The sequence below is a fragment of the Notolabrus celidotus genome, chromosome 22 (assembly GCF_009762535.1).
Source record: "Notolabrus celidotus isolate fNotCel1 chromosome 22, fNotCel1.pri, whole genome shotgun sequence".
Classification (NCBI taxonomy): domain Eukaryota; kingdom Metazoa; phylum Chordata; class Actinopteri; order Labriformes; family Labridae; genus Notolabrus; species Notolabrus celidotus.
Window position 1 is genome coordinate 2596187 of NC_048293.1, and position 27977 is coordinate 2624163.

General features: G+C 41.1%; 1 protein-coding gene and 1 long non-coding RNA gene across 3 annotated transcripts in view; one reads left to right on the plus strand and one right to left on the minus strand.

Moving 5' to 3' along the window:
• Window positions 1-6432: 6432 nt before the first annotated feature.
• LOC117805797 overlaps window positions 6433-27977 on the minus strand; it is a 67543-nt gene continuing 45998 nt past the window's right edge. Inside the window, exon 5 of the long non-coding RNA XR_004629523.1 lies at window positions 6433-6560. This is a non-coding gene — a long non-coding RNA (uncharacterized LOC117805797). The remainder of the gene's footprint in view (window positions 6561-27977) is intronic.
• frmd6 (FERM domain containing 6) overlaps window positions 9374-27977 on the plus strand; it is a 32913-nt gene continuing 14309 nt past the window's right edge. The window contains exons 1-4 of one of the 2 annotated variants that reach the window (XM_034674349.1): window positions 9374-9564; window positions 23501-23785; window positions 25148-25238; window positions 27735-27814. In XM_034674349.1, coding sequence (XP_034530240.1) covers window positions 23687-23785; window positions 25148-25238; window positions 27735-27814 — 270 coding nt within the window. In that variant the 5' untranslated portion in view covers window positions 9374-9564; window positions 23501-23686. Of the gene's footprint in view, window positions 9565-9699; window positions 9889-23500; window positions 23786-25147; window positions 25239-27734; window positions 27815-27977 lie in introns of those variants that run through there. The other variant, XM_034674350.1, reaches the window with a different exon arrangement.

The following is a 27977-nucleotide window of genomic DNA, read 5'->3' on the forward strand; positions in this document are numbered from 1 at the left end:
GCAGCTTCTTTTAAAGTCCTGTGTCTGCAGAGCCCTAAATGTCGGAAACTTTGACTTTGAACAAAACACTACTTTATTTTATGTTTTTACCTGATTTCATTTACGTTACTTTAAATAGGAAAACGCAGCATTGAAAATGTTATGCCAAAACTATTGCTGGCTTAGCTAACGTTCCACTCTAAGCTAGCACAGCGCTGTTATTGTTTGCTACGATCAAATCCCCAATCAAAGCCAAAGGTTGGAGGGAATATGGAACATAAAGAGAATGCAATAAACAGGACTCCAAATTTATGCCAGCATGTTTGCAAGGTGTGTAGAGAAATTTGTGAAACTGCTATCATGTACTTTTGGAATAAAAGTACATGATAGAGCCAAATAATGTCCCCTAGAGTTCGTCCACCTTTAATTAAAACCAAATGGGAAATGATATTGAAACTACAAAATCAGGGGGCAAGAAGCATGACTCTATATTTATGCTAAGATGTTTGCTAGGTGTGCACATAGTTTGCCATTTCAAGCTGAGAAGGTGAAATTATTCCAGCTGAACTCCTCTGCCTTGTATTATTCCTGCAGTGGTTGCATTTGGTTGTTGCTCTACCAGTCACCTGTTAAATAGCTTAAGTCTCTATCACTCTCCCCACTCTTACTTTGCAGTCAACCCCCAACTCACATATTCAGAGAATGTTTTTATTGCAGTAAAGGGGAGGGGGAGGTCATCACAGGAGGGGGGGGTCATGCTTCAATACCCTGCAGATAAAGGTGCCACACTGCTGTACCCATGTTCAGCATGCAGGCAAAGTATTAACCTTCATGTGCTGACATTTATATGTTGGGTTGATACATTAGTTAGTAAAGTAAGCGGTGCACTTACTGAGCATTGACAATGGGGACCAGAGTGAACATACATGCACATTCCTTGCTGTGGGGGTGGGGAGGAACTAAAGGAAAAGGGGAGTTTGTTTGTTTTGTTGCTCCCGAGCCTCCAGCCTTTCCACGGCCTCCAGCTCTGTGACCTCCACGGCCGGGAAGGATCAGTGATTACAATCAATGTTAATCCCTGATAGACACCAACAGAAGATATTCTAATCCCTGCTGCGACAGTCATCCATAAAAACCTGATCCTGCGAGATGGTGGACAAGGTGAGCCTCTGTGATTTATGACTCGGGAACAACCAGTGACCCGTGATGGGACAGACAAAAAGCTGTTGACTGAAAGCTGCTGTTGAGATTTCACCAAAAGGTAAACATCTTAATTCATGATAATGGACTTCGGATGTGCTTCGGAAGTAACAATAAACTCCAGTCTTTCAGTTTGCAGCTAATCGTCCAGAACTGTGGGGAGTGGTGGCTGATGGAGAAAGCTTTTTTTTTTTTTCCAAGGTGTCATGTTTGTGCTTGCTCAGGAGCTTTTCATTGACACACTTTAACCTTGACTGCCAGACAACACATAATATTAATATATGGGAGTTAAAAATAGCACAAGTCACAACCGGGCCACAGGGGCTGAGGTTTAATAGCTGAGTTGCGTGCTATTTTTATGCGCCTGTTCAATATGTGTTTACAGTGACAACATGCTGCAGGGACTCATATTGACATGAAGGAAAATTAATTGCAACCCAAGCAGAAGAGGAATCTGGATGTCACCATAAAGGACAAACACTCTGTTGAACTGAGCTAGAATTCAGGCCCGGGGACAGCCAGCCATCCATGCATTCCTCCTCTATAACCTTCCTCTGAGGTATAACAACCAGCTGAGACTGACCAGCATCATGTCAGAGTCCTTTATCTCTTTCTCTGGCCTGCCATAGTGAATTCAAACCAGCACTGACAGGCAGAGAAAATCAATACCTGTTTACGATTCTTATAAAAAGTCCATTAGGCATCTGTTTGAATTGTCCGTTCAATAATCCTCTAACCTGATATGTGAGTGGTCAGAGAGGCCACCCATGGGCAAAGCACATACACATTTTGCATCATACAATACTCGGAACTGCATTCAAGTCCTGCAATGAATAATTTAGTGCTTGTAACTTAGTGATCTTTATTATGTGATGCCTAATACTTATTCTAATCAGTCTGATTACTCTATTGTGAGATTTTCACAATGAAACAATGATACACAGAGACAGACAAAATTATCTGTGGATCAAAAGACAAAAAAAGTTGCCTTTTTAAACTTAATTGAAGCAGCTTAAGTGTTTTCTTTTAAACTGGAATCAATCATTTCTTATCCCTTATTCCAACAGCACCAGATCAAAACAAAAGTTATCTCAGGGCCCTTGATAGAACTCTTTTTGGCCTAGTAATCCATTATACGTAAATCTCTCTTGTCAGTAAAGATCAGCCTCTGTCAGTATCCAGTCATTTTTCCTGTAATGTAATACTGTTGGTATTTCTTCAAACTGACTAACTGGCTAACTGAGAAATGCAGCATCTGGTTGTGAGAGTTGTCACAGTGCCAAGTGTGTGTGTGAAAAACTCGGGGACAAAGCCAGGTATGACAGCTGGTGCCCGTGTTGACTCACAGCTACTGCCGCGACCTCATGTTGCTACATTAGCCAAAACAAAACAACAGCCCTCTGCACCCAAAACACACACACACACACATACAGACTCACTGTTTACTGTATCCTGGCTCGTATTTGTGACTGTGGTTGAAAGACTCATTAAAATCAGGGACCAATATCTACTGTGAAAATAGAGAGAGCGACAGTAGAGCTAGCTTTTTTTGTGTTTTGTATCAGAGGGATGGATGTGTTAGAGATGATTATTTTAACACAGGATGAACAAAGAAAGCCCCACTATCCGGTTTTAAAGAAGACTAATAAAATAAACAAATTCACTACAGATGCTAACAGACAGATGCTAGCTAAAATAAGCTAAAAATGTCCAATAGAGTTAGAGCTAACCCTAACTGGTTTCACGATTAACCAGTCTTTAAAATACGTATTTAAGTGTAAAGAAAAAAAAATGTACATTGAGTGTTTCTGTCGTCCCTATCAAAAAAGTGACAACAGAAACAAAGTGGATATTACTCAGACGGGAGCATGCCTATGTTCCCACATTTCCTTTTTCATACATTAGTATCAGCTTTTATCCCCCTTACTCCTAATTTGGTAGCCAATTACACCCAACCTATTATCCAGTGGCAATAGACTACAGATGGAATGTAGCTTTAAAGCAAATCTGGTGCTTCCAAAAAGTCTTGTAGGCTTGAAAATGCCCTAGAAATGTGGGAACATAGGGATGACCCCACTCAGACTATGTTCATACAATGAGAACCTCTAATTGCTGCATCTATCTTATCCAATGCAGCTACTGAGATGTAACTTTCCAGTCTGAGTGGGGTGTCAGAAATTTGTGAAATGCTCAATTTTTATCAATATCTTCAGAATATACAGTATATTCAAAGAGGGTGGAACAACATGCAACAACCCCTACTAGGACTTTGAATCCATTCTATTGTGACAAGGACTTTGTACATGGGGCGCCTGCTCTACCAACAGACCTAAACCGACGCCTTTAATTGCATGAATTTTTAACATATCAGGTAAAGGTAATCTGTATTATGTTTAAACAGCTATGGAAACAAGGCCAACTGAAAGACAACTGGGTTGCTGGACATACAATAAGGAATAAGGAAATTGTGCTAATAAACTTTATCTCTAATAACTAACATTCTTTATCTTCAGACAGTGTTGTGTGTATACTATTACGATATAGGGTTACATAAGCTCAATGAAAAAAGCCAGTGTAGAGTTACCATTGTGTATTCTTTTCACTGTACCATCTGGTGACTTACACTCCTCCATCCCCCTCCATTACTCTCCCACTTTCTTTCTTTCTTTCTTTGTGTATGTTTTCCTCGGTCACTCACTCTCTCACTCTTTCTGTCTGTCATTCAGCGATGAGCGCTCAGAGAAACGAGCTGGTGACCGTGCAGATGTGTGTATGACTTGTTTCAGCAGCGTTGTTTGGCCCTTTTGTGTCAGCAATACAGCCGCAATTGTTCCTGCTAAACAATGAATAAAAAAAAAGTGCTGTTGGTGAATCACATTGTAGTCAAATGAGAACAAGCAATGTTTAAATCCAGAGGGAAATGGGGGAAAAAATCTAAGGGAATTACTGGCATTTGATATCAAAAGATGCACCAAATCAGTTCTGTGTGTGTAACAATTAGACAATACAACAAGCTGTCTAAACTCTGCTCCATTATTTCTGCTTACAATGCCATTACTGGTGCCATAGAGAAATTAATGGACAACATCTGAAGGGGGCTTTGCTACAATAACTTATATAACCTTCACCCCCCCCTGCCTGCAGGGATCCCAGGCTGCTTTAGAGAACTGTCTTTATCGTGCACCAGGGCTTCAGAATTACAGCTGTGCTTTGCCTACAATATTACAAGATGAGAAAGTTTGATTCTTAAACTTTAACGTAATCTTTTTCAATAATGCAAGCAGGAAAGATTACTGTACTCTGGAGTGTACCTTGTGGCCTTCAGATCCCCATCACACTGTGTAATTTGTCTTTAAAGCAAAAATCACTCCCCTGTTCCCCTGATATTTCCCCCTGGAGTAAAAATGTTGAATCATGGATTTCATGCAACTGACCTGCCCTCTGCCTAATTGCCTGAGAACAGATCCACGTTCTTAGTTTTTCAGAAAACAGGACATAAAATAAACATGAACGGCACATATGCAGATAGAACCATTTGATCTGGCGCTCCAAACCGGGGGAAACTTCCACATTTCCTGTCTCAACATTGTTCACTTATAACGGTATCCTTACATAATAGAGCACCAAATGGCAACAATTAAACAACATCTGCTGCAAAGTGATTGAACGCACGGCTTCTTAGACTCTGCGTCCAAGTTCAAACACATGCTGTTGTCAGATTTAAGCTGAGGCAATTTACAAGCATTCCTATGAAGGCAAAGGGAAAACACGAATAAAAGGGCCATCAAGTTCAAGTATTAAGTGTGCAGACTTAATGTGGTATGCAGACAAAATAAAGTTTCCAGTAAACTTGGGGAATGCATCACAGCACTTTCCAAATGCAATCATTTGGACCCTACTTTAATGGTGTTAGGACAAAAATAATCTCTATTTACTGATTCTGCATAAATACACAGAATCTCTGGGTGCAGGACTGGATTTTGGTATGGGAGTGTTTGGACAGTAATGGGGAAAGCATTTGATACTGTTGACGATGTAATTTTGCTTTCAAAGATGTTTAAAAATTGCATCCATGGTGTTCACAATACAGCACATCATGTATTTATTCATGTTCATGAGCCACAATGAAATATAATTGGATATGGCGTACCTCAAGGATCCATATTAGGCCTCTTTTTATTCTGATTTATACTAATGATGTTGCTTCAGTATCAAACATTACAGTCCCATTGCTCTTTGCAGATAACACCAACTTTTTGGTTTCAGGTAGAGATGTCAGAATACTTTACTTTGACTTGTTGATCAAATAGATACTGGAAGGGAGTCTCTCCACACATTTCCATCTTTGTTAAACTCTTTCTGCAACTTGGCGAGACTGACGAGTTAACTATCAAACCAAGCTAAGGTGTGAAACCATCTCTTTAGCTCTGTATTTCTGTTTTTCAACAACCATTTCTTTACTTTTCACTTATACAACAACTAAATATTGACCAGGAGAGACCCAAAAAGTATCAAATTGTGTGCTTTCATCTCCATATTGAAGAACAGCTGAAACCTATGTACGAAGGGTCTCATCCCACCTGTGAACAGGAGAGATGTTCTTGGAAATCTAACGTGTGCTTGACTTCATGTTGCAGAATCAAGAATCTGTTGGGGCATAACCAAACCAATACTAAGTCACATTTTTATGCCACACCATACAGCATTAAATGGACAGTAGTGTGCACCAACTTTATGGCATCAAGACCCTGTCAACATAACCCCCTGTGCACACAGCCTAGTCCGTATAGAAATAAATTCCCACTTTGGCGTTGAAGAACTTGAATTATCTGCAACTATACCTGACCTCAACCAAATCCAAAAACCTTAATGGGGAGGGACCTGGATCAACAGCTGAGAAGCGGACCTTGCCGCTTTACATTACTTGCCAAAAACCAAAGTCTTATGGCTGAATGAATGCGTCTCTGCAGCCAGGCTCCAAAATCTTGTGAAAAATGTGAAACTAGAAAAATTGAGGATGATTCTGCAGCTCTGAATTTTGGTGTATAGTTTTAGTTAATGTCACTCAGACAATATCCAAACCCTTTTGAGATTGAACAACATGCAAAAAAAATTCCCAGCTTGTTTACAGCATTTGCAAATGTTTACAATAAATAGCCGAAGAGGTATTTGCTAACCAAATCCAGTCTTGCAGTGTACAAAACAGAATCTGCTTTGTGTGAAAACGTCATGCTATGATGCTCTTACCTTGCTCTGGGGGGTGGAGTTGCTGCATGTGTCACATTAAGCCAAGAGAAACAGCTAATGGCAAGGATTCTCCATCATGATTGAAGTCCAGTGGGAGTCGGCTGGAGGGGGGGAAGTCTGGTACTCATCTTCCCCTGGGGGAGACAGAAACACAGAGGGAGTTATTTCAATTAGTCAGATGGTACCACAACAAAGAGCCCAACCTGCTCCCTGCTGCAACTCCAGCCTGGGCCGAGACAGCTAATCAAATCAGGATGGGGATGCTGCACTCGAGTAGTAGAGCATGTCAGGTATGTTAGTTAAGTAACGGGGGTTTGTATTTGTTTTCAATAATTTTTTGGGGTGGTTAAGTGAACACAGATTCTATAAATGAGTGGTCAGAAAGGAAGTGGTGGCATCAAGTAGCATTGTTTGAGCATTACACATAATATGCCCTCTATGTGCCACTCCCAAACATCCACCAAAAAAGATGGATTTACCTTTGACTCAGCTTCAAACGTGACAGTAACCTGATCAATTCAGTGTCTGATCTCTGGATTGGGGATTTGTGGTCTGCAGTTCCCCTTGTTGCTTTTTGAAGCTAATGGTCTCTGGGTAGCTTTGTTGTTCACAGGTCCCTTTCTGATGTCACTTCAAAGCCATGTACAATCTGGGCCAGAGGGGGTTTTAGCCTGGCTTGACCAGGCACACTTCCGCACCCCTTTTCATGTTTGGCACTTCATTTCTTCTCCCTGACAAGCAGTGGGAGCAGAGTCAGGGGGCCCCCAAGCACTAATTACAGGTCACCATGTCAACTAAGAGGGGCTCTCCCCACTTTTAAACCTCTGACATCTCAAGAGGGAGAAAGAGACTTTGGCATACAATGAATTATCTTTACAAAGATGGGAATGAAGTATGTGTACATTTATTATCAAGGCCCAGCTGGTCTCCACAAAGAGCCTATAATATTCTCTCCCACTTATGTAATGTCGACATTCTTCAGCATCATCCTCTTGGCTTCCCACGCTCCCAGTTTCCCTAATAAGTACTCTTTTGTCCAAGATTTAATTAAAAGATAGCAGCGCAAAAACATGACAGCTCGTGAAAGAGGTCTGCTTTCTTGTCTATTTATTTTGGCCATCTAAAAGTCAATGTCCTTGATGTTGTCGTACTCTATAATAAAGCCTGTAATAGTTCTGAAATTACATGCATGTTATTAAAGCTCCTGTGAGGACACTTTGGTTTGATTTTGGCACCCCCTGTGGACAAATCAATTTAACTGTTTTTGTTTTGTACATTTGTAAGTTGTTTTCTAACAAAAGATATCACCCTGCTTTATTCAAACACTTAAATGTATCACTCATCACAAATTTTGGCTAAGGAAAATTTAAAGAAAAGGGCTCTTGGGGTAGGATGCAGTTAATCCATTCTACTGAAATCTGCCCCCTACAAGCAGTTTGACATTACAAATAACTGTAGGTCTATAAAAATAGTTGTGATGCTGATGCTTTTGTAGGTTATAAAGAGGCATAAATATGATTTTCAGTATTTTTCATAACCAGCTAAAAAAAACCTCACAGGAGCTTTAAGTATTCCATTATTTTGATTGACACCACTTTTAAAGCTGCTGTTGGTAGTTGTGATATTAACATCAGTTCGGAGAGAGATTTCGAATGCCAGCCCTACCCCTGTCCTCTCTGCTGTCGTAACCCCGCCCACAAAAGATCATTGTGCGCATTCTATAACGAAGTAGTGGCTTCCCAGCTAATCAGGGCGACATAGTGGGGCCGCCACTCGACCAATCAGGATGGAGGATTTGAGATTAGCTATGATTGGTCCGTCATAACGGGAACGAGGGGAATAATAACATTGCTTTATACATAGGCATTGGAAAACACAGAGATTTCGCGATAGTCTCAAATTACTTCACTTACCGATGAGTATCAATGGGTATTATGACCTTCTCTCCAAACCCAGCAGAAAAAAAAGTAACATTTTTTACACCATTCCTACCAACAGTTCCTACCAATTTCATTTCATTAGGACAATGTGAAATCCTCCAACATGTGATTGGATATTTACAATCTTGGTATCCTTTTTATTCCTATGAAAAGATTTATTACACGGTTACTGCATTTCTCATTACATTCCTGGCAAAGTAAGGCGTGCAAAAGGCAACCAGCTGCAGGGTGTTGGTGTGGAGCTTAGAATAAGCTGACCATATCACAAAACTTATTTTTTAACGAGCACTCTTCTAGTACAGGGGTTCACAAAGTGGGGGTCGGGTGATGTCTTCTAGAATGTTTTTTTTTTTAAGTTATCTAAAATAGTACATTCAACCTATTATAGTAAAAAGTAGTAGCTAACCTTGAAATAAAACCTTGAAAATAGAAAATGTGATGAGTTTTCTGCCATTTCTTTATGACAGTCATCTGGCAAAAATAGACCTATATGACATCCTCATATACTTTAGGTAGGTAGGTTAATTTTCTGCAGACCAGCTAAATGAAGCCACATTAAAACACTTTGAGGGACAGTGGGATTCGCAGGTCTTTGGCACTTGTATTTTGAGGGTCGCAGGATGAAAAGTTTGGGAACCCCTGTTCTAGTACATACGGTGGGTTGACGCTGTTACTATTGCTCCCTGACGACTTCCAAAATTAATGCGGCAGAGCTCCAGTCCAGCAGAGTCGGGAGGAATGGAATGAGAGGCAGCCGTGGGCGATACCAACTTGGAATTCCATTAGGGGAGTGCACTGCAACCACCACGGCAATTCCTGAAATGAAAGCTACACACGTGTGTTTGAGTGTGTAACTGAGTGAACTTTTACTTTATAAAGCCATATTTATTTTACTTTAACTGTTGGTGTCTCTGTCGTTCATTTAGGTGACTACAGAATGTATTTTGATATCCCGTTCCCCCCTTTTCCCCTCTTCCCCTGACCGCACATGTATCCTCTGTACTTGTTACAGCTCCAGGAGGAGCAGAATGTGGCTCTAGTCGAAGGCAGCAGAACGGCGCTCTGCTCTGAAACTTACTGAAGTCCTTCCCTAACTGTGGATATTTCTTCTCTTCTTGTTTTTTGTGTCAAAATACCAACAACACCTTTCGGATTAACACTTTTTAAAACCAGGAATAACTTGTTTTCTCCTCTAAAGGTGAGTTTCTTTAACGAGCGAGATGCTTAACCTTTTTTATTTCGTCACTCCAGGAATCTTAACGGTTACTAATGGCAGTGACGTCATTTTGTAGTTTGAATTATTTCAAGTGTTTTATTTGAAGTCGTTTTATGTAGTTTTTATCTCAGTTTGACTCTAAACTGTTGTCTAAATGCGGTTGCAAAGCAAAGTTGGAACTGTTAAGTTGTGTTGCTTCACCAACGGGGATGCTGCCAGGATACTTCAGCCACGACATTTGATTCCCGAGTCAAGCTTCCTCTGTTAGGTGGAGTATTTAACCTGATATGAAGCAGATCCGTGGAGGTAACACAGTTGGAAAGCTGAATTTAATTGTTTATTTCCACCTTGTTTCATCGTATTCAAACTTAATCACGTACCCTTCTTGTTCTTTCTTTACTGTGCCTCAATCCCCACCTGGTCCTGTCACGGGAAAGTAACATGCAGTGTAAGTTAGTATCTACTGTATGTTAAAGACCTAGCATTAGTCGAGAAAACTGCTAAAAGTCTTCCTTTTATTGTTGTGTAGTCACCATGCCATTAAATGCAAAACACATCCTTCAGGAGTAGCCTGCTGCAAGGAAGTTAAGGTGTCTGGATTAGCATAAAATAATGTATAACCTGAACCTTGTTTTCTTCTTGTCAAAATGCAAAGTTGTTTTCTTAGCACTCAGGAATGCCAACAATTTCCCCTTCAGTTTAATACTAGACTAGAGTGTAATCAGGAAGAGAGGGACATGGGAATCCTCACGTTTTCCCCACTGATTGAAGGCTGTGCATGGGTATGTGTTTGGGACTGAAGTACCTTGCTTTTCTTGGTATGTCAGAGGTCAGAGTTGAGCACTCCCTGAAGACATTGATGACTTAATGCCTTGCACAAAAGGACATGGGCAGAGAGGATGCTCTGCCAACTAAACTGTGTTCTGAGGTTTATTTTTGTAACCACCCTCTGGAGTGTATGTCCCTTGCTTAGTTATTCAATTTTCTGCACATAGTAAACAAGTTGTCTGTTTCATTTCTTCGATTTTAAATGTACAGATCTATTTTCTCTGCAGACTCGAGCTCAGTTAAAAGATCCCCTGCAGGGCATCCTATCTATTGAAACTCATCCCGTACACACGGTAGGTTAATCAGTGGGTTATCTTGTGTGGCCCATTCCCAAGCATACACCCTGGGACATGCCAACTAGGTCTTCACTCCAGCTGTGTGAGGGAAAACCGATAGAAAAACAACTCGTGTTTTTGAGACAGTGACACTGTGAATGGGAGCGAGAGAAAGGGAGATAGTGCAGGTGCTGTCTGGACAGGAAGAGCTCTGCTTGAGTAGGAAACAAAAAAGGAAACGCGTGAACAAAGGTGGTTGGTGTGTGTGTCTCTGTGTGTGTTGGTGACTCATTCAGATGAATCTCTGCTGGAATGTGTGATGGGATGGTCCACAATTGCACAAGGTAACATCCCTCATCCCACGTTTAACTAAACTTGAGCAACAAACATGTGTTGCCATCTCTTCTAACCTTCTTTGAATGTACTGCATCAAAAACTACATGATACATGACAATAATTATTGCACAACTGCTGGGTCTTTTTGTTTTCTGAATTTCAGTCATTTCCTCAGTTTAAACTGAGCTTCAAAGCTCAACTGAATCCTTAGCCTCAGGGCTGGCTTTTTCTAAAGCTAAAACTGTGCCATGAATACAGAAACTGTTACACAGAGTACCTGAGCTGAAGAAGAAAGTATCTGCAGTGCTGTAAACAGATAACTGGAGATAACCTGTCAAATGCTTTTTACATAATCCACATCACAATGCAAATTCTCCAAGGAGAGCGGCATATACTTCAGGAGCAAAGTTTCATACTGCTCAAGCTTCTCTTGAAATTGCCTGTTCCTAAATTCAACACTTGGTCTGCCTTCAGCCTAGAGCTGGGTGATAATATGAATAAAACAAATGTTCAATAAAAATGCAATATATTTAAACCTGTAATTACAGCCCCCGACCACTAGAGAAGGAGGGGGCGCTAATGTGCCTTAAACGCTAGTTGTCACCCAACATTAACCAGAAGATGTTGGCATTAAACAGCCAATTATGTTGCAGGGTGAGAGGTAGGCGGGGCTTAAAGACCTTTGGAGCAGAATGTAAACACAGCTGAATCGAGCGACAGCGACACTGAAGGAAACTCAAAACCTAGCAGCTCAAAGCAGAGTCGTTAGTCTGACACTGAGTCGACTCAGCAGTAACGGTTAATGTTATACTTTATTAAATATATTTTCAGGATGTGGGTTAAAGAAGAGCACCGAGGTAACTTCTGCTGTGGATTCAAACACGTTCACTGTCCATCGCGACTATCGTGAATAGATGTGATGCATTCACTGCACTGTGGGAAACAATATCACTGCGCCCGTAACCCTTCATAACCTTACAGGGGAGTGCACTGCTCAAAACAATACTCTATAAACTGATACACAGAATACAATTTGATATTTGTTGTACATTTTTATCAAATTATCTGAGAAAAAAAAGAATCTACAAGCTAAAACTTCACAAAAATCTCATCTTACACAAAATTCCTGCTTCCTGTTTGCACCATAGACTGTAAAAAATATGCACGTAGTATCGGTGACGTCACCCATCTGTTTCTGAAGAGCTGTTTTGAGACCAATCGGCTGCGGCAGCCATATTGCTTCTGTCGAGCCAGTGTGACGTAAAGAGGCGGGCTTTGAGCCTCCTAGCCAACAGCTGCAGTGTTCCCACAGTCAGCTGTGCCTCTCATTTGAAGACTAGTAATCTCAATATCTTCAAAATTGCCGAATTAGAAAAAAATTCCCCCCCCTCACAGTGAGAGGACATCGAGAAATGAGCTATTCAGACTACACTCATCTTTTGTACCAGGCTGTAAACATGTTTATTAATGCTGCAAAGATCAGCTTTTCCCCATTCATGTGTATGTGACTTCCGGTACTTCCGGAGCCAGCCTCAAGCAGATCCTCGATGAACTGCAGCTTTTAACACTTCCACATTGACTCATATTTTTAGACCGGAGGTTGCCGCTTGGTTTGCACCATAAAAAATGATGGATTCAAGATGCTCATCAGAAAGCTAAATCCAGATACAAGCTAACAAACTGTCTTCTACTTTCACTCGGGGGCAGAAATCTGCCTTTAAATTTAAATGAAATAATGATTTGATATTTATCCTGATAATATCTTCTTCAATATCGCCCAGCTCTACTTCAGCCCTCTATATGATAAGATACAAGAGGAGCCATATTTCTGAAGGATGAGGGTGGTGCAGAAAACTGTTATTGCTACAAAGAAGGAGAAACTTTATCCCATACTGTCCTGTTGCATTTGTATGAGCTATCTCCAATGTGTGTACGCTGTCAGATTACCTTCTTGGTGTAAGTAATACAGGTGCCTGAAGTGCTCCACTCATATCACTGAACACTGTGAGGGTGATGGAAATAGAGCCAAAAAGGCCATATGTTTCTAAAGATTAAACTTGTGCTCTCTTTTCTGGGTTTATGACCCTTTGAGTGCACGGTCACCAACAGCATGCCTTTTCTGTTACTGCAGGGATGTTGCATGACTCCTCGCATTCATGTCTCAAGTGCACCAAGGGAGAGAAGAAAAAATAGGTCAGTTCTTCCTGCATTTGTCTCTTTTTCTCCCCTTTTCCTCGGATTGTGTTTTCCCCCCGTTTGCTTACATTGCCTTCTTAGTGCAGCTCGAGTCCTTTCAAGGAAGTGGACCAAAGAGATTTAACCTGCCAGCATCCCCCCCCCCAAGGATATTATCAGCTTATCTGAAACGCTTTTTACTACAGCTTGCAGTGCTTCCTGTAGGATTTTGTTGATTTTGGCGGGGATTTGTTGCAGGTAGACGTGTTACTGAGACCTAGGTTCAGTCCTGGTCACTCTTATGGGAGATACCCAAGTTTAAAAATAGCTTGCAGAAGCTTAGTTATGTCTCTGCTGTAGCTTCAATTGAGAGTTTCGCATTAGTTTTGGTGCACTGTGAGAAATAGAGCCAAAATATTGGCTTCTTATATCTTGATTTATGGTCATTTTCAAGCTTTGAAGCTGAAGGAATTGCTGGGGAATTCATGCAGCTGTACGTTGTTACACTCTCTGCCAAGTTTCAGATATCTACAGGCACTTTTTTGACAGGTGACTTCTTCTCTTTTTCCTCAGTGTGACTCCAAACAATGGCAGATCGTCCTGTTACAAAAGTTAGGCCAAAGAAAGAGATCAGATGACTTTCAACATCCTTTCCAGTCCAGTAAAACAGTAGATCTTTGCCTGAAACAATACAGCAGGGTTCGGTTTGGGTTTTTTATAATTGCAGCTCATTTTTTAACCCTCTCTTTTAAAGCTACTTGCACTATTTCGAGCGTACGTAATGGTCGGGTGGACGTCCTCGTGGTGTGTTGCACTGCGATTGCTAGTTTTGTGGGGTTACTCATGCTCTGTCCAAGCCTGAAAGCTGGGCGGGGAGGGAAGGGAGCGACTGCTGACTCTGTTCTAACATGTCTGGCAGTGCCGGCAGTTTAAGATGTATGTGTGTTTGTGTGTTTGAGTGTGTGTGTGTGTGTGCCCTTACTCTTTGCTTGGAGCCACATGGAAGCCAGATGTTGTGAATGTTGAAATAACTTTTCCATATTGGTGACTGAGCGTAAGCTGCTCTCTTCTGTGAAAACACTGACCTCAAACTCTGTGTTATTCTTTTGGTCACTGTTAAATGATTTGGATTTAGTTTTTTGTTAATACGTCATATCCATTGAGCACTGACCTTCGACCACAAATCTCTGCTTGAAAAAAAAACCTCTTAACTGATGTTAATTTGAGGTTGCTGCTTGAAAAACACAACATATTGTTTTTCTGAGAGTACTGCAATACACTGAAGCAAAGAGTGCAAAACATTCCTCCTCTAGCTCAATAACAGATGGACAAACTTGTCCTCAAAAAAGCAATTAGCCAGTGGTGTTGATCAGGCATTCCCACATGTACAAAGCCATAAATCACTTCCAAAGTCCTGTAGCTAACATTTATTTTTCTACTCTGATGTTTCTCAGACGTTAATCCTATGAATACTATCAGCAACGGTTTTCTAATATTCAAATATTCGTTCACTGAGTAAAAATTTACAAAGTTAAAAGTTACTGCAAATATTTTCTCATTTTAAAAGTACAATTTTTAATTGTTTTTACCGGTGCTAGGTTGTGATATGGTATTCCCTCCAGACGGTGGCGACACAGCGTCTTAAAGCTGTTTGCTAACGGCATTAAGTAACAGAAGAAGAAGAATGCTAACTGCATTAAATAGTAAAAGAAGAAGAAAACATTAGCGACAGTCGCAGCGACTTTCTCTGTTTCTGAATCTCACACTACTACACACGTGTTTCCAGAGACTGAGCATGGATGTAAAATGTAAACACACACATCGCGTCACAGAAACGCCGATGTAAAGATCGAGACAGACGCTGTCAGTGCCCGCTACTAGCAGCACCTCGTCCTGCTGCTGGTTAACATGACTCCCACACAAACACCAATTATTATCTACTAGTATTTTGGCTTGAAATGCCCATCCTTAATAAATACCAACTACCCTAACTTCTGGTTCTGTTTCATATTGCAGTTAATCATACTTCAGACAAACGTGAATGGATTCCTCTTGTGAAAAGCATGAAATAATGCCTCTTTTCTTCTTATTCAGCCTTTTAATCCTCTATGGATTACATATTGAATTGCGCCACCAAGAATCCCAATTGAATCATGACTTTCCCTTAGATTCCCACCCTTAATTTAACCTTCAACTGTCCACAAAGCTCCTGCCAAGTGTGATTTATGACACTAATTTCCACGGTACACTTCTTTGCCCTGATAGGTTGTGCTACAAGTCCTGAAGAAGTGTTATCCAACCAACGATTCAACACAGGCATTTGAAAAGCTGTCATGGTGGCAGTTTATAGGCTGAAGGCTTTCAATAGCACTTTCATTTTATGTCTCAACAATACAAAGAATGTGTCATTGAGCAGGCAAGTTCTCTGTCGTCTTAATCTGGGAGTCATTTCTGAACAACAGGTGCCGGGAAGATTAAAGCCAAAAGCCAAAAGAGGTGAAAAGTCTTCAAAATTGTAGAACAATGAGAGTTTTCTGTCCAGTGAGTTCAGATAATGAATGTTAAACATTTTGCAATGAAGGTTGTGGTCGAGCTTCAGGCCACCCACCATCCAATTCCTCCAGTTTTCTTTGTGAATTATGTAACAGTTTGACAATACCATGCTGTGTCCAGGCCTGACCTTTAGGGGTTAATGAGGGTGACATTTGATGAAGGGGGACAGCAGGCGTTCACTTCTCTGATGTTGTGTCTCTGTGAGCAAATATACAGATTACACATAACATAATTCCTTGGTTCTTGAGTTGTGGATAATTACCATATTTCAAATTCTGCATTTCAACAACTTGGGATTAGTCATGAAAATCTGTTTTAGTTTCTCAGACTTTTAGTTTGACTCTGAGCCAGAAACAGACTGTTCCTCCCTGTCAACCCAGTGGAAATAGACATCACACATATCTGCCAGATGATCTTATGAGTAAAGGATCATGGGAATCAGGGTCTTAAATATAGGTGTGTGTTTTCCCTCTGCCTCTGAGATTAGGCTTTAAGGCTAAAAGCACACACACACAGCATCCAGGTATTTATGGAGGAGCAGATAAACATTCCTTCAGGCTCTATTAATATCAGCAAGTGATACACTTATTTGTTTACACCACTTTTAGACTGTCTGCACCAGAGAAGGTCAGATTTGAGGCAAAAGAAAAGCTTTATTCGCCAAGTATAACAGCAGATATCCGGTACATAACAACAGCCACTTCCCGACATCATGACAAGCCAACCAGAATCTAAAATAGAAGCCCAGGCCGTCTAGTATTTGAGGTTTGGATGGCCAAACATGTCGCCCACTATCGTGCGTTCTTTCTGTTTGTTTTGAAACACTCAGCCCCTCCTAGTTTATCAGCGGGTGAAAAAGTGAAGAGAAGGGAAGTCTGACTGTGAGAGCTAATGCCATCTTGTGACTGATGTGATTTAGAGCTACTCGTCAGCTCAGCAGCATTTCTCATCAGCTGAATAAACAGATCTCTTGGCAGCTGGCTGCAGAAAGAAAACGCCTGTATCCCCGCTCGGATCCAGTCGTTGGCACTATTTATAAAAGTTGTGCCCTTTCAGCAAGGGCAGTTTGTGTCAGCATCTGCAGACCATGAAGCAGGCTTCCTCCCATATGACTGCCTTCATAAAATAAGAGATAGGTTTTTTTAGACTCCTAAAAAAGGGATATATTCCAGGTTCATGGTGTGAATAACACCAGGTGTGATTCTGTGGTCCTTTCTGTGTCTGTCTGATGCAAGTTTTGAATACTTCTGTACATGTTTGCAGTGTTTTTACAACACATTCCCATAACAATGGATTTCAAGCTCAGAAAGAATGAAAGAAAAATAATGTACATTTATGGCTTTTGATTATTTTGTTAGTAGGGATTCTTTGCAACTTACTTCGTCTATTTAAGATTGACATACAGGCTCAGTATATTTTGTTTTTAGCTCACTCTATAATTTTCTTGTTGAACTAATTTGATATTTTGTCCATAAAATATCCGAAAAATCGCACACAAAAAATCTGTGTCCGGTCTGCTCCGATCCGTCACAGAACCAGATTTGATATGTTTCTATTCTAGTCAATGTGTTAACTTCCACTGGATCCACACCATCTCTGATCCGGCAGGTTGAAGCCCTCTGGATCAGATACAAAAGACAGGAAGTCAGGTTTCACCAAAACAAAATGAAAACATCCGGTTAATTTTCAGAATAAAACACTCTGTGTTATCACCAGATCGTATTTCACTTAACTACAACAACAAACCAAAGTCATGATGAGCGGAGCCAGGCCTGGAGTCAACAGGTCAGAGGTTTTCAGAGGACCAGAAAGACAACATGGATGAGGAGAGGAGGAGGAGAATCCTTGATTCAGTGATTACCACTGGAAAACCTCGGTCACATGACTCCAGCTGTCCGGAGGTCCTGCTGCGTGCTGCGTTCTGAAAATGCAACCAATGGGTGTTGACGGACGAGACAGCACGGAGCTGGACCGCATTGGATCAGAGATGGACCAGACATGGATTGGTGGAAGTCCCAGATTAGTTTATCAGATCCATAAGCGATTTAACAAATTTATTAGGTGTACTGCAGATCCCAAAAACATACTGAAAACACTTTTTTCATATATAGTTTATGTAAAAAATATGGAAGATTTGGACTGAAATAATATCAATGTGACGGCTTGTTCTTGAAAAACATGAAGTAAAAGAGTAAGATCACAAAAAAGAAGTTTGCGCTTGTTCTTGCTTTAATTAAGATACATAATGGAGACAACTGTGATGAAAATACCTTCTTATTAAATAGTCTGATCCAATCCAAACTTTAATGGCATGTTCTTTGACACATGATCTGCCTTTTAACGAAGTTTCATGAAAATCAGACAAGTCATTTATCTGCTGTCCTGCAAATACCATTGTATAAAGCATAATCTACCTGTTTGTTAATCCATGGTTGAAATACTTGCAGATAATTCTTCCAGTCTTAATTGTTCAGCTCTGAATAGTTCTGATGCTCCTTGCAAACAAAAAACAAAACAAAAACCAATGATCTAAGCTGAAGAAGACAAATGCTGTTCAGCTCCAGATCAGGGGTTACGGTGTGTGCAGGTTCCAGGATGCTGCTCGAGGATGCAGTTTGTGAGCACATGGAGACAGTGGCGCTGCTGCTCGTTGTGTGTGCATGAAGAATCAAAGGCCGCCATTGTTGGAATGAGAAGCAGATGTTAGTGAGGAATTCTCCTGACTGCAGCAGTTTTTCCTTTTTCATGCCTAAGCTTCGAAGCGCTGCCTCCCCGTGCTCTCCCTCTCTCTCTCTCTGCTGCGTATATCCACCCTGTACTCTTTCTTTGTCTCTTTGACACAAACTCTACCTGGAGCTATTCTTAAATCAGCGTGGTGACAGTTTCCTTCACTTGGTCTGTTCCTCTTCTCCTAGCAGAGGAAGTTTTCTTTGGCTCCACCATGGACATAAAGACACTTTCCAGCCCTCTGATGCCGGTGGAGGAGGGAACGAATGAGAGAAAGAGAGGTATAGTTGTTACTGAGGCCCTTTCTATCCTGGAGAGGGATTTGGTGTCAAGCCTGAAGTCTGAGGTTTGCCACGTTGACAGAGTCCCTGTTTGAGGCTGAAAGGCCGGAGGAAGCTCTGCTGGCTGCTTCAGATGGACTGTGGTGTTGCATCACACTTTGCACAGCAGAGAAAGGGGGTCGGAAAGCAGCAGTAATTTCATTATCAAGCACTCTCTTCCCTCACACGCAGCGTTCATGCTCCACAGTGTGTAACAGAATCCACCCTTTCATTTCACGGTGGACATTCCCTCTGTGGTGATGTCTCATGTGTAGACCAGACATGACACAACAGCGTTTGAAAGCCATCAATAAGGACTTTACTCAGTTACGTCTGAGGTATCCGCCGCTACAGCAGACCAACGCTGTTCACCGCTGACATTTAACAATGTGATTAACATAAGAAGGATGTGTCTTTCCAACTCAGGAATCATATTTCTGCCTGAAAATGCAATATGATATGACTTTTGCTGAGCCCACTTCAAGGGTTATTAAGTTTTCTACAGGGAGATGTAGGTGGATGTTTAGATGTTCAACCTTATACTGGCATTTAAATCCTTGCACAAATTCACCCAGGAGGAATTGTGCTTCTTTGATCCTTATGAAACCATTTGAGCTTCCAGATGAACTGAAGTTTGCTTCAGTAACATCAGCTTAATGTTTCAGCAAAGCTCAAAAACACTCTATCTCCTGAGACAATATCCATACCCAGCTTCCTCATCGTCTAATTTCAATCAGTACACAACTAAATCTTGGATCTACTTGTTCCTTCTTCCCTTCTTCACTGGCATAAACTGTAAAGCCACTCAACGGTCTCTGGACTCTCATTTTGAAGCCTCAGGTAGGGCATTTGTGCAGTCACCAAATGCCAAACTTGTCACATTCAGCACATTGGGTAGGTAACCTAAAATGTCAAGTAAGGTGACTGTATTTCAAGTCTAGCAGCCTGTCACTCAAAGCAGCCACTCCCTTCAAATGTTATAGCTTGAAGCCTTTTTATCATTTAATTGGAGTGAGTTATATATTAAAATAATAATTCTCAAGTGAAAAGTGACAAATAGGCAAATTAGCAATGAAATTATGAATAAATAAATAATGATATATGGGGCATTTTAACCTGGAGGTGTATTGATTTGGCGAGAAGTCTTTCCTTTGAGTTTTTAAGTATTGTGAAACTGAAAACACTGGAGGGTGCATGCCAGGTCTATAAATGGCAGCATAACCTGCTAATGAAACACCACCGAAGAACACCACATGACTACACCTCAACAGAGTGAAATCCAGTCCTAAAAACACTGTCAAACAAACTCCAGCCTCCTGCCATCAAACCTTTCTTCAAGTTTAAATCCAGCTTTAGTTGGACAGTGTTGTTTATCACTTTTTGTGTCTATCCTCTCACCAATCTGGCAAACAAAACAATTAAAGGCTAAGTATTTTCTGCAGATATATCAGTCCCAGCTTACTGGAACCACTCTTGATCTCTGGAGTGGAAGCGCGAGATGAAGGGAAGTGATCCAATTAGTTGGATCTCACTTCTAATTAACCCTGCTGCCATCACACACAGCTCAGCTGTTCTGTAGTAACACCTGACATATGGTCACGGCTAGAGCGCAGGAACTTACACTGGATGTTTGTGCGTGCATGTGTGTGTGTGGATGCATCTGATGTACAGTACATGTCTCTCTTCTTCTATCTGCATCTACATATGTGTTCCTTTGTGTTTGTGGTTGCAGTGTTGGGTTCAGTGATGTGTTTAGTTAAGGTCAGCAGCAGCGCAGCGAGTCGTCCTAGTCGGAGCTCATCAGCAGAGTTTGCTGAGTGGCCGGTTGCCCGCCACGCTGCACATCCAATGACCAGCTCTAATGAGAACTGATGCTGAATGTCAACAGTATGTGTATTTATGGCTGCGCTGCCCACAATGCTCCCTGTCTCTACTGCAACAAAGCAGTGTTATATGTGGACAGCAGGCATACTGAAGGGGTACCGAGTCTGAGAAGCACTTTGTGACTCTGCAGCAGAGGTCCAAGCCTGCAGTTAAAGCTGTGTTTATTAGTTCCATCCTGGTCAGTAATTTAAGGGAGGTTTCTGTATCTGTAAGAACTCACTGACACCAAAGCAGATTTCTACTTAAATATTTAATGTTTCAGCTTGTAAAGGCAGTGTGAGTCTCAAATCCTAACTCTTCATGTCTGCGGTCAGCTGGAGGGAGCTTCATACTGCAGCAATAAGCTGGTCTGTTGGTTTGTAAAAACAGACCTGAACTCTTTAAGGTTCCTTGTTGTGAACGGACCTTTAACCCCCGGTAACTTCTTTTTAAATGCTAATTGTTCTTCTCGCTGTAATGTGCTCCTTCTGTTTTGGGCTTCAAGGGTGACTGTCAACAGGAAGAAGTGATAATCTGGATTGATTGTTCTTAAACATTCTTTTGTCTGGTGTGAGACTTTTCACACCCACTGAAGGCCTCACGTCCTCGGGCACAGCTCATGCTGTGTGTGAGCTACCTGCTGCTCTCAGGACAACTGAGTGTTGGAGGTGTGTAGATACTATCTCTCTCTTGAGTGTGTGTGTGTGAGAGGGTAAATGGTGGATGTGGTCATGCTGGGCTATATAACAAAATAGATCATGAGGATAGAAAAAGGACTGTTTTACTTGGTTGTCTTGCAAATTACACAATGAGGCAGAAAAGATGTGATGCTGCAAGTTCTTCTTTACAGCACAGATAGAGGCTGAGAATGTGAATGGATGAGAGCAATGAGAGTAAATGGGACACAGAATGGGGTAATTCAGAATAAGACCCCTACCAGCTAAGACAAAGCAAGGGACTTGTTTTAAAATCAAGCGCCAACCTAAAAACTGCAGTTCCTCGAGTGTCCACTTGAGGCTGGCTGCGGAAGTACAGGAAACCTAATCGTACAAATTCAAAAAAGACGATCTTCACAGCAGAAATAAACATGTTTACAGCCTGGTATATAAAAAAGGAGCTCATTTCTCGATCGACACACACTGTACAGGGGGGTGGATTTGATTTGACCCCCTCCCTGACTTGATTGACAGGCGGGAACACTATAGCTGTTGTCTAGGAGGCTCAAATCCCACCTCTTTACCTCTCACTAGCTGCAGTTAGGTTGACTTCAGCATTTCCAATATGGCTCCCACCTAGAGCTGGGCGATATTGAAAATGATGTTATCATGATAACATATTTCACATCAGTCCATATCGATAAATATCACGATTTAAATTCAAAGGCAGATGTTTGGTCCTGAGTGAAAGTTGAAGTTTGTTAGCTGGTATCTGGATTTAGTTTTCTGATAAGCTTCTTGAATCTATCATTTCTGACAGTGCTGAGTAAGTAAGATGTGCAAGTTTTCTTCAGTGTCGCTGTCACTCGTTTCAGCTGTGTTTACATTCCGCTCCAAATGTCTTTAAGCCCCGCCTACCTCTCACCCTGCGACATGATTGGCTGTTCAATGGCGTCTTCTTCTTCTGTCTAATGTTGGGTGGCAACCAGCGTTTAAGGCTCATTAGTGCCCCTCCCTTTCCACTACGTCCATTATTTATACAGTCTATGGTTTAAATACATTTATTAAGAAATGAAGAAGAATGAAAAGTCTTAAATAGAACAGAAAACCATACCTGGAAAAATGGTGCAGTCGACAGGTCCCTGATTAACTCAACTTTTTGATAAAAGACAAACAAACAAATATGAGTCAGTACTTTTTTATTTCTCCAACATGAAGGTCACAATGTTAAGAGAAGCAGGCCTCTTCAAGTGCTCAGTTTGTATAAACTACTGTGTTTCTCATGGAATTCACAGGAAGTGATATTTTGATATGTCTCATTTTCTGGACGTGAGATTATCATATTTGGGTACTTTTTGGAGACTATTATTATATTGCTCTGCTGTAGCTGATGTATTGCAAAAGTAACTGAATTGTAAATATTTAACCAGGATGAAGCCAAATTTCCAAACACTTCACATCACAACTCTTTCACATGACTCTTTTATAATAAGAGGTTCTCTTTCAGTTCAAAACGTTCATTTCTTTCACCGCTGCAAAGATCCATTTGACCCCGCTCTGTAGATGCCAGCTGACGGTGAAAAAGTCAAACAGCCAGAGGCGACTGAACGAGTTTACAGGACTGCTGCCAGGAGGAAAAACATGACGCTGTTTAAACTACAGAGCCAGCATCCATTTGACATCTAAACCCAGAGCATGAGTCTCTCTACAGCTGTTAAAGTCGACATGTTTTTTGGCTGCGGCTGTATTTCCAGTTTGATGTTTGAATGCCTTAAAGTTAAACAGATTTCTGTTGTGCTTCGAAGTCATGAAAATCACTCACTCACTCCGTCTCTGTGTTTCCTTTGTGCCATCATTGCAGTTCATTAGTTCCTCTCCAAACAGATGTTCAAATGTTTGACGGGAGTCACCGACATACCCCTGACATTATGTCACATATTCATGGACACAGGCAGGAATGTGGCCCTCTCTTTTTTTCTGCATCTGTTTTTTGTTCTTTACTTCTCTTCGGGGACATACAGATTTCTTGCAGGGTTGAAAACTATCATTTTTATTTAGATTTTCAAACCGATTCATATTTTTAGGGTCTGTCTCATTCAGTAGAACACATCTACAGAGATCATAAAGCAGAACAGTGTTTCCTGCTCTAACATTAAATCCCTCTGTTTCTCCGTTTCCTCCTCAGTGGCTGACTGCAGCTCGGGTCCACATGCTCTGCCTTGTAAGTGCTGCTTGGCCTGCTGAGCCTGAAGGTGCTGGTGTGTCTGAACTGGGTTGCAGCTGAAACACAGAGTGCCTGCCGGTCTTGGTGGTGTCGGTGCCTGCGGTGGAAGCAGGCGGAGGGGGCCTGTCCTATCTGAGCCACACGAAGATGAACAAACTGAGCTTCCACAACAACAAAACCATGCAGGACCGCCGCTGTGTCTGTGTCTTTTTGCCGAATGATGACACACTCAATGTCATAGTCAATGTGAGTACAAATGTGAATGATATTTTAATGATAGGTTAACGCTGAGAGTAATTAGACGAAATTGATCCCAGCTTCATATCTGCCTATTAAATGTGAAGGTACAGTGAGCAGCTGGTTAGCTTTCAATCAACCAATCAATCAATCTTTATTTTTATAGCACCAAATCACAACAAACATTATCTCAATAAGCTTTTATAAACATAGCAAGTCTAGACCACTCTATGTTAAATTATTAACAGAGACCCAACACCAAGACAGGGTAAGACTCAGTCTGACCCCACCTTAATCCACCATGAGCATTGCCCCAGTATTTAGCTAGTTACAGTGGAGAGGACAAACTTCCTTTAACAGGCAGAAACCTTGAGCAGAACCAGACTCATGTTAGACAGCCATCTGCCTCAACTGAGCTTTAAAGATTAGAAACAGGGATTATTAATAACAACTAGCATTGCTTTATCTATACTAGTAGCAAATAATGCTGTTCAAAGATAACACTTGTAGCAGTACCTCTTCAAAATAAAAAAAGCACTAGAGCTATTTTTATTTTTGAAGCAGGAATATGTTTCATTTGTTTTCTTGCATGTAACCTGCTGCTACTTTATTAGATTGAGAAAGTACAAAAAAAAGTGACTTAAAGAATCAAGTAACAAACCATGCCATGTCATCAAACATGATTTTTTTTGTTATTGATTTAATCAAAATCTTTATTTTTATTTAAATTCTTTACAGATGAACTAAATTTCCTATAACTTGTTAAAATGCCCTTTAGAGTTGCTGATACATTCACTTTAATTATAATAATAACATTAATCATATGTGTATTTGTATAGCCCCTTTTAAAACACAGTTACGAAGTGCTTCACACCAAAGATGAAAAAAAGAAGAATACAAAATCCACCTGGACCAAGCTGTTTTCAAAGCTACCTGATCTCTCTGTAGCCACATATGTATTATGATATCACTCTCCTCACCTGACCCTGCTCAAGTCAGGGAACCAGCTTCACAAACTTGACTTTGTTGAGCTCACACTGCAGGGTTAGGATTTCAAAATAAATTGTGGCGAGTAATTCTTGGCAGCTGTGAGCTGGTGTTTATGAAACACTGATTTGGTGTTGCAGAAATCTCAGGAATGAATTTAAGCTCATCAGAGATTATGCAATGTTTGATTTATTGCTTTTATAACAACTGCTCTGTACACACTGCTCTATTGTTGGTGACCAAAAAGGAGGGTTCCTGTTTGTTTTGAAATATGTCAAGGCATGCACATCTTTCACAACAACATGGGATACTGGGCAGGGTAGCATATGGCATGGTCTCTCAAAGCTAAACTTGTTTCCTCTCCTTGTTTCCTCTCCTCCCCAGGTGAAGACTTTGTGCCAGGAACTGTTGGTGCAGGTGTGTGACCTTCTGAGGCTGAAGGACTGTCACCTGTTTGGACTCAGTGTTATTCAGAGTAAGACTTCTAATTCCAGGGATCCATTCAATGTGTTCTACCTTTATGTCGGGCTGTTTGAAGTTTATCTGTTGTTTACTTTTCTACTCATCAGTTGAACAAAGCATACCTTTGTTGTCTTTGTTGACCCTCACACTTTTAACTTAAGGGCAGAGAGCCCTGCTTAAAAGTATTCTAAGTTAATGGTTACATCATGCTCACTGTGGAGAGATGCAGTCATAAAAAGCAGCAGAGCCCCGTAGAAAAACAGTGTTACCAGGCAGCTACTTTCCTCAGACCAATAACTTGGCTGGGAAACCGGAATCTGCCCTAAACGCAACATCTCTCACCTACGTGTCACGGCACACTCACAGAAACCAGCGCCTCTGCGTCCTCACTGGCTTCCATTGTGCAGCAAGTCTACAGTTGTTTTTACGGTGACGGCACGGTGAGGGGCGTACGAGTGGAGTGAGTCACTGTGTCTGCACCGCGGCCGGGCAGACAGTCGGTGACAGTTGTAGGCAACTGCAAAGGGGAGAGTAAATTGCAAAGGCAGTGTTTTCAGACAGCTGGCCTTCGAGATGGGCCAATGACAGCCCGGCGGGTCAGTTGAGCAGGAGCCAACGGGTCTGATTGTGGGACATTCCTAAAGTGCTTGTCTGAACAGCATGAAATCCCCAAGGCAAACAGAGGCCACCCACTCCCTGTGTGTCACCCACTGTTCCCCCGACCCCGCTGAGCAGCTACATCAGGCCCAGGTTCAAATATGTCAATGTTTGCTTGGTATTTAGAGGACAAAAAAACAAACCTATTTACAGGATTTATACATGCAGGAAAGTAGTAAGTGCCAATTCTCCTCTTTGTTTAACTGGCTACGATGGGTCAGGTAGCAGAAAATGAATGCACCTATTTTTAAAACAGTTATCTGTTTTCAAACCTTACAAGAAAAAATGGCAATATTTCACTGATTCTAGCATTGGACGTACACTACCAGTCAAAAGTTTGGACACACCTTCTCATTCAATGGTTTTGCTTCATTCTAACTATTTTGAACATTGTAGATTAATACTGAAGACATCAAAACTATGAAATAATCTGGTTTTGCCATAATCTGGATTACAACAGTAGTCAAATTGTGTACTAACCCTACCTCTGAACAACACAACTGATGATCTCCAACACATTAAGAAGGCAAGTCATTCTACAAATGAACTCTTGACAAGACTCATGTTAATTAGAAACCATTCCAGGAGACCACTTCATGAAGCACACTGAGAGAATACCAAGAGTGTGCAAAGCTGTCATGAAGGAAAAAGGGGGCTACTTTACAGAATCTAAAATATAAAACAGATTCTGCTTTGTTTAACACTTTTTGGTTCATTCAATAATTCCATATATGTTCTTTCATAGTTTCCATGCCTTCAGTATTAATCTACAGTGTTTACAATCATTACAATAAATACAAACCATTCAGTGAGAAGGTGTTTCCAAGCTTTTAACTGGTAGTGTATGTAAACCTCCTGAATTATAAGCCCTATTTTCCAGAAACTGTATATCCACTAGCTTTTGCGGTGCAAGACAGACGAAACAAGCAGTGTTAGGAGTCTGATTTTGCAAATAAGGTGTTGAATCTTAAGAAGAGCTGTCAGAAATGAGTTTCTTGTAAAGTGACATAAAGTGACGGACACAAAAAGAAGTATCAAGGTTGAATTCCTCTAAATGTTGAGCACAGAAACCCTCTCTCGCCCCCGGTCTGCTTACTTTGCAGACTACTTTGGATGTTTCTCAATGGAACATTTTCACAGTGATGTTTTTAGATTGGCCTGATCAGCAGGATATTGTTTCTGGAGACAGATATTGCTAAAATGAAATACTTGGATTCTTTAAACCCCACAAATCAAATATAATTGAACTCAATTGTTATTTCTTGGCAGCAGAGGTCTCTGTGGTGGAGAAAATCAAATCAAGACTGTCTTTGTGGGAAGACAATCAAATTAAAGTGTTGACAACAAGACGATATTCAGGACATCACAGTTATGTCTCTCTACTTAGAGTCATAAAATTGTCTTCTAGCCGTCGTTACAGTGTACAGATCTGATGAAACTATATTTGAATGTTCTCTCAATAAGACTCTGCTCTTGTACTTCACTGTCAGCTCTGCTTTTCAGTGGGTTTTCATTGTATAGAAACTCACTCAGAGTCGTCAGATGTGAAAAACTCATGAAAGACGTGAGTTCAGGAGCAGATTAAGACCTGGCAGAGTGAGGTGAGGGAGCGAGGAGGAGCAGCACAGGCTCTGAGTACAAAGAGAAGTGCACAGGCTGTCTGATGTGACGGCTCTGAGGCACACTTTGAACAGGGAGCACTCAGGGGGGATTTCACTGTGCACACACAAACATGAAGGCACCTAAACATCCACGTATACACACACACACACACACACACACACACACACACGCTCTGATGAAACAGAAAATGAGAATGTGAGATAAACCTGTAACTCTTCTCCTCTGACAGATAATGAACACATCTATATGGAGCTGGATCAAAAGCTATCCAAATATTGCCCCAAAGAATGGAAGAGAGAAGCCAGCAAGGTAAGAAGTTCAGACAAACAAAGTTTAAAAAGCGAGTGAGTACAGTAAGTCCTGGTTTGAACACTACACAAGGGAGGAGACACGTCCATCACCTCGGCTGTAACACAAAACTGGATTGAAGATTGTTTACCCAGAATATATCTGCAAGATTGTTCACGCATAT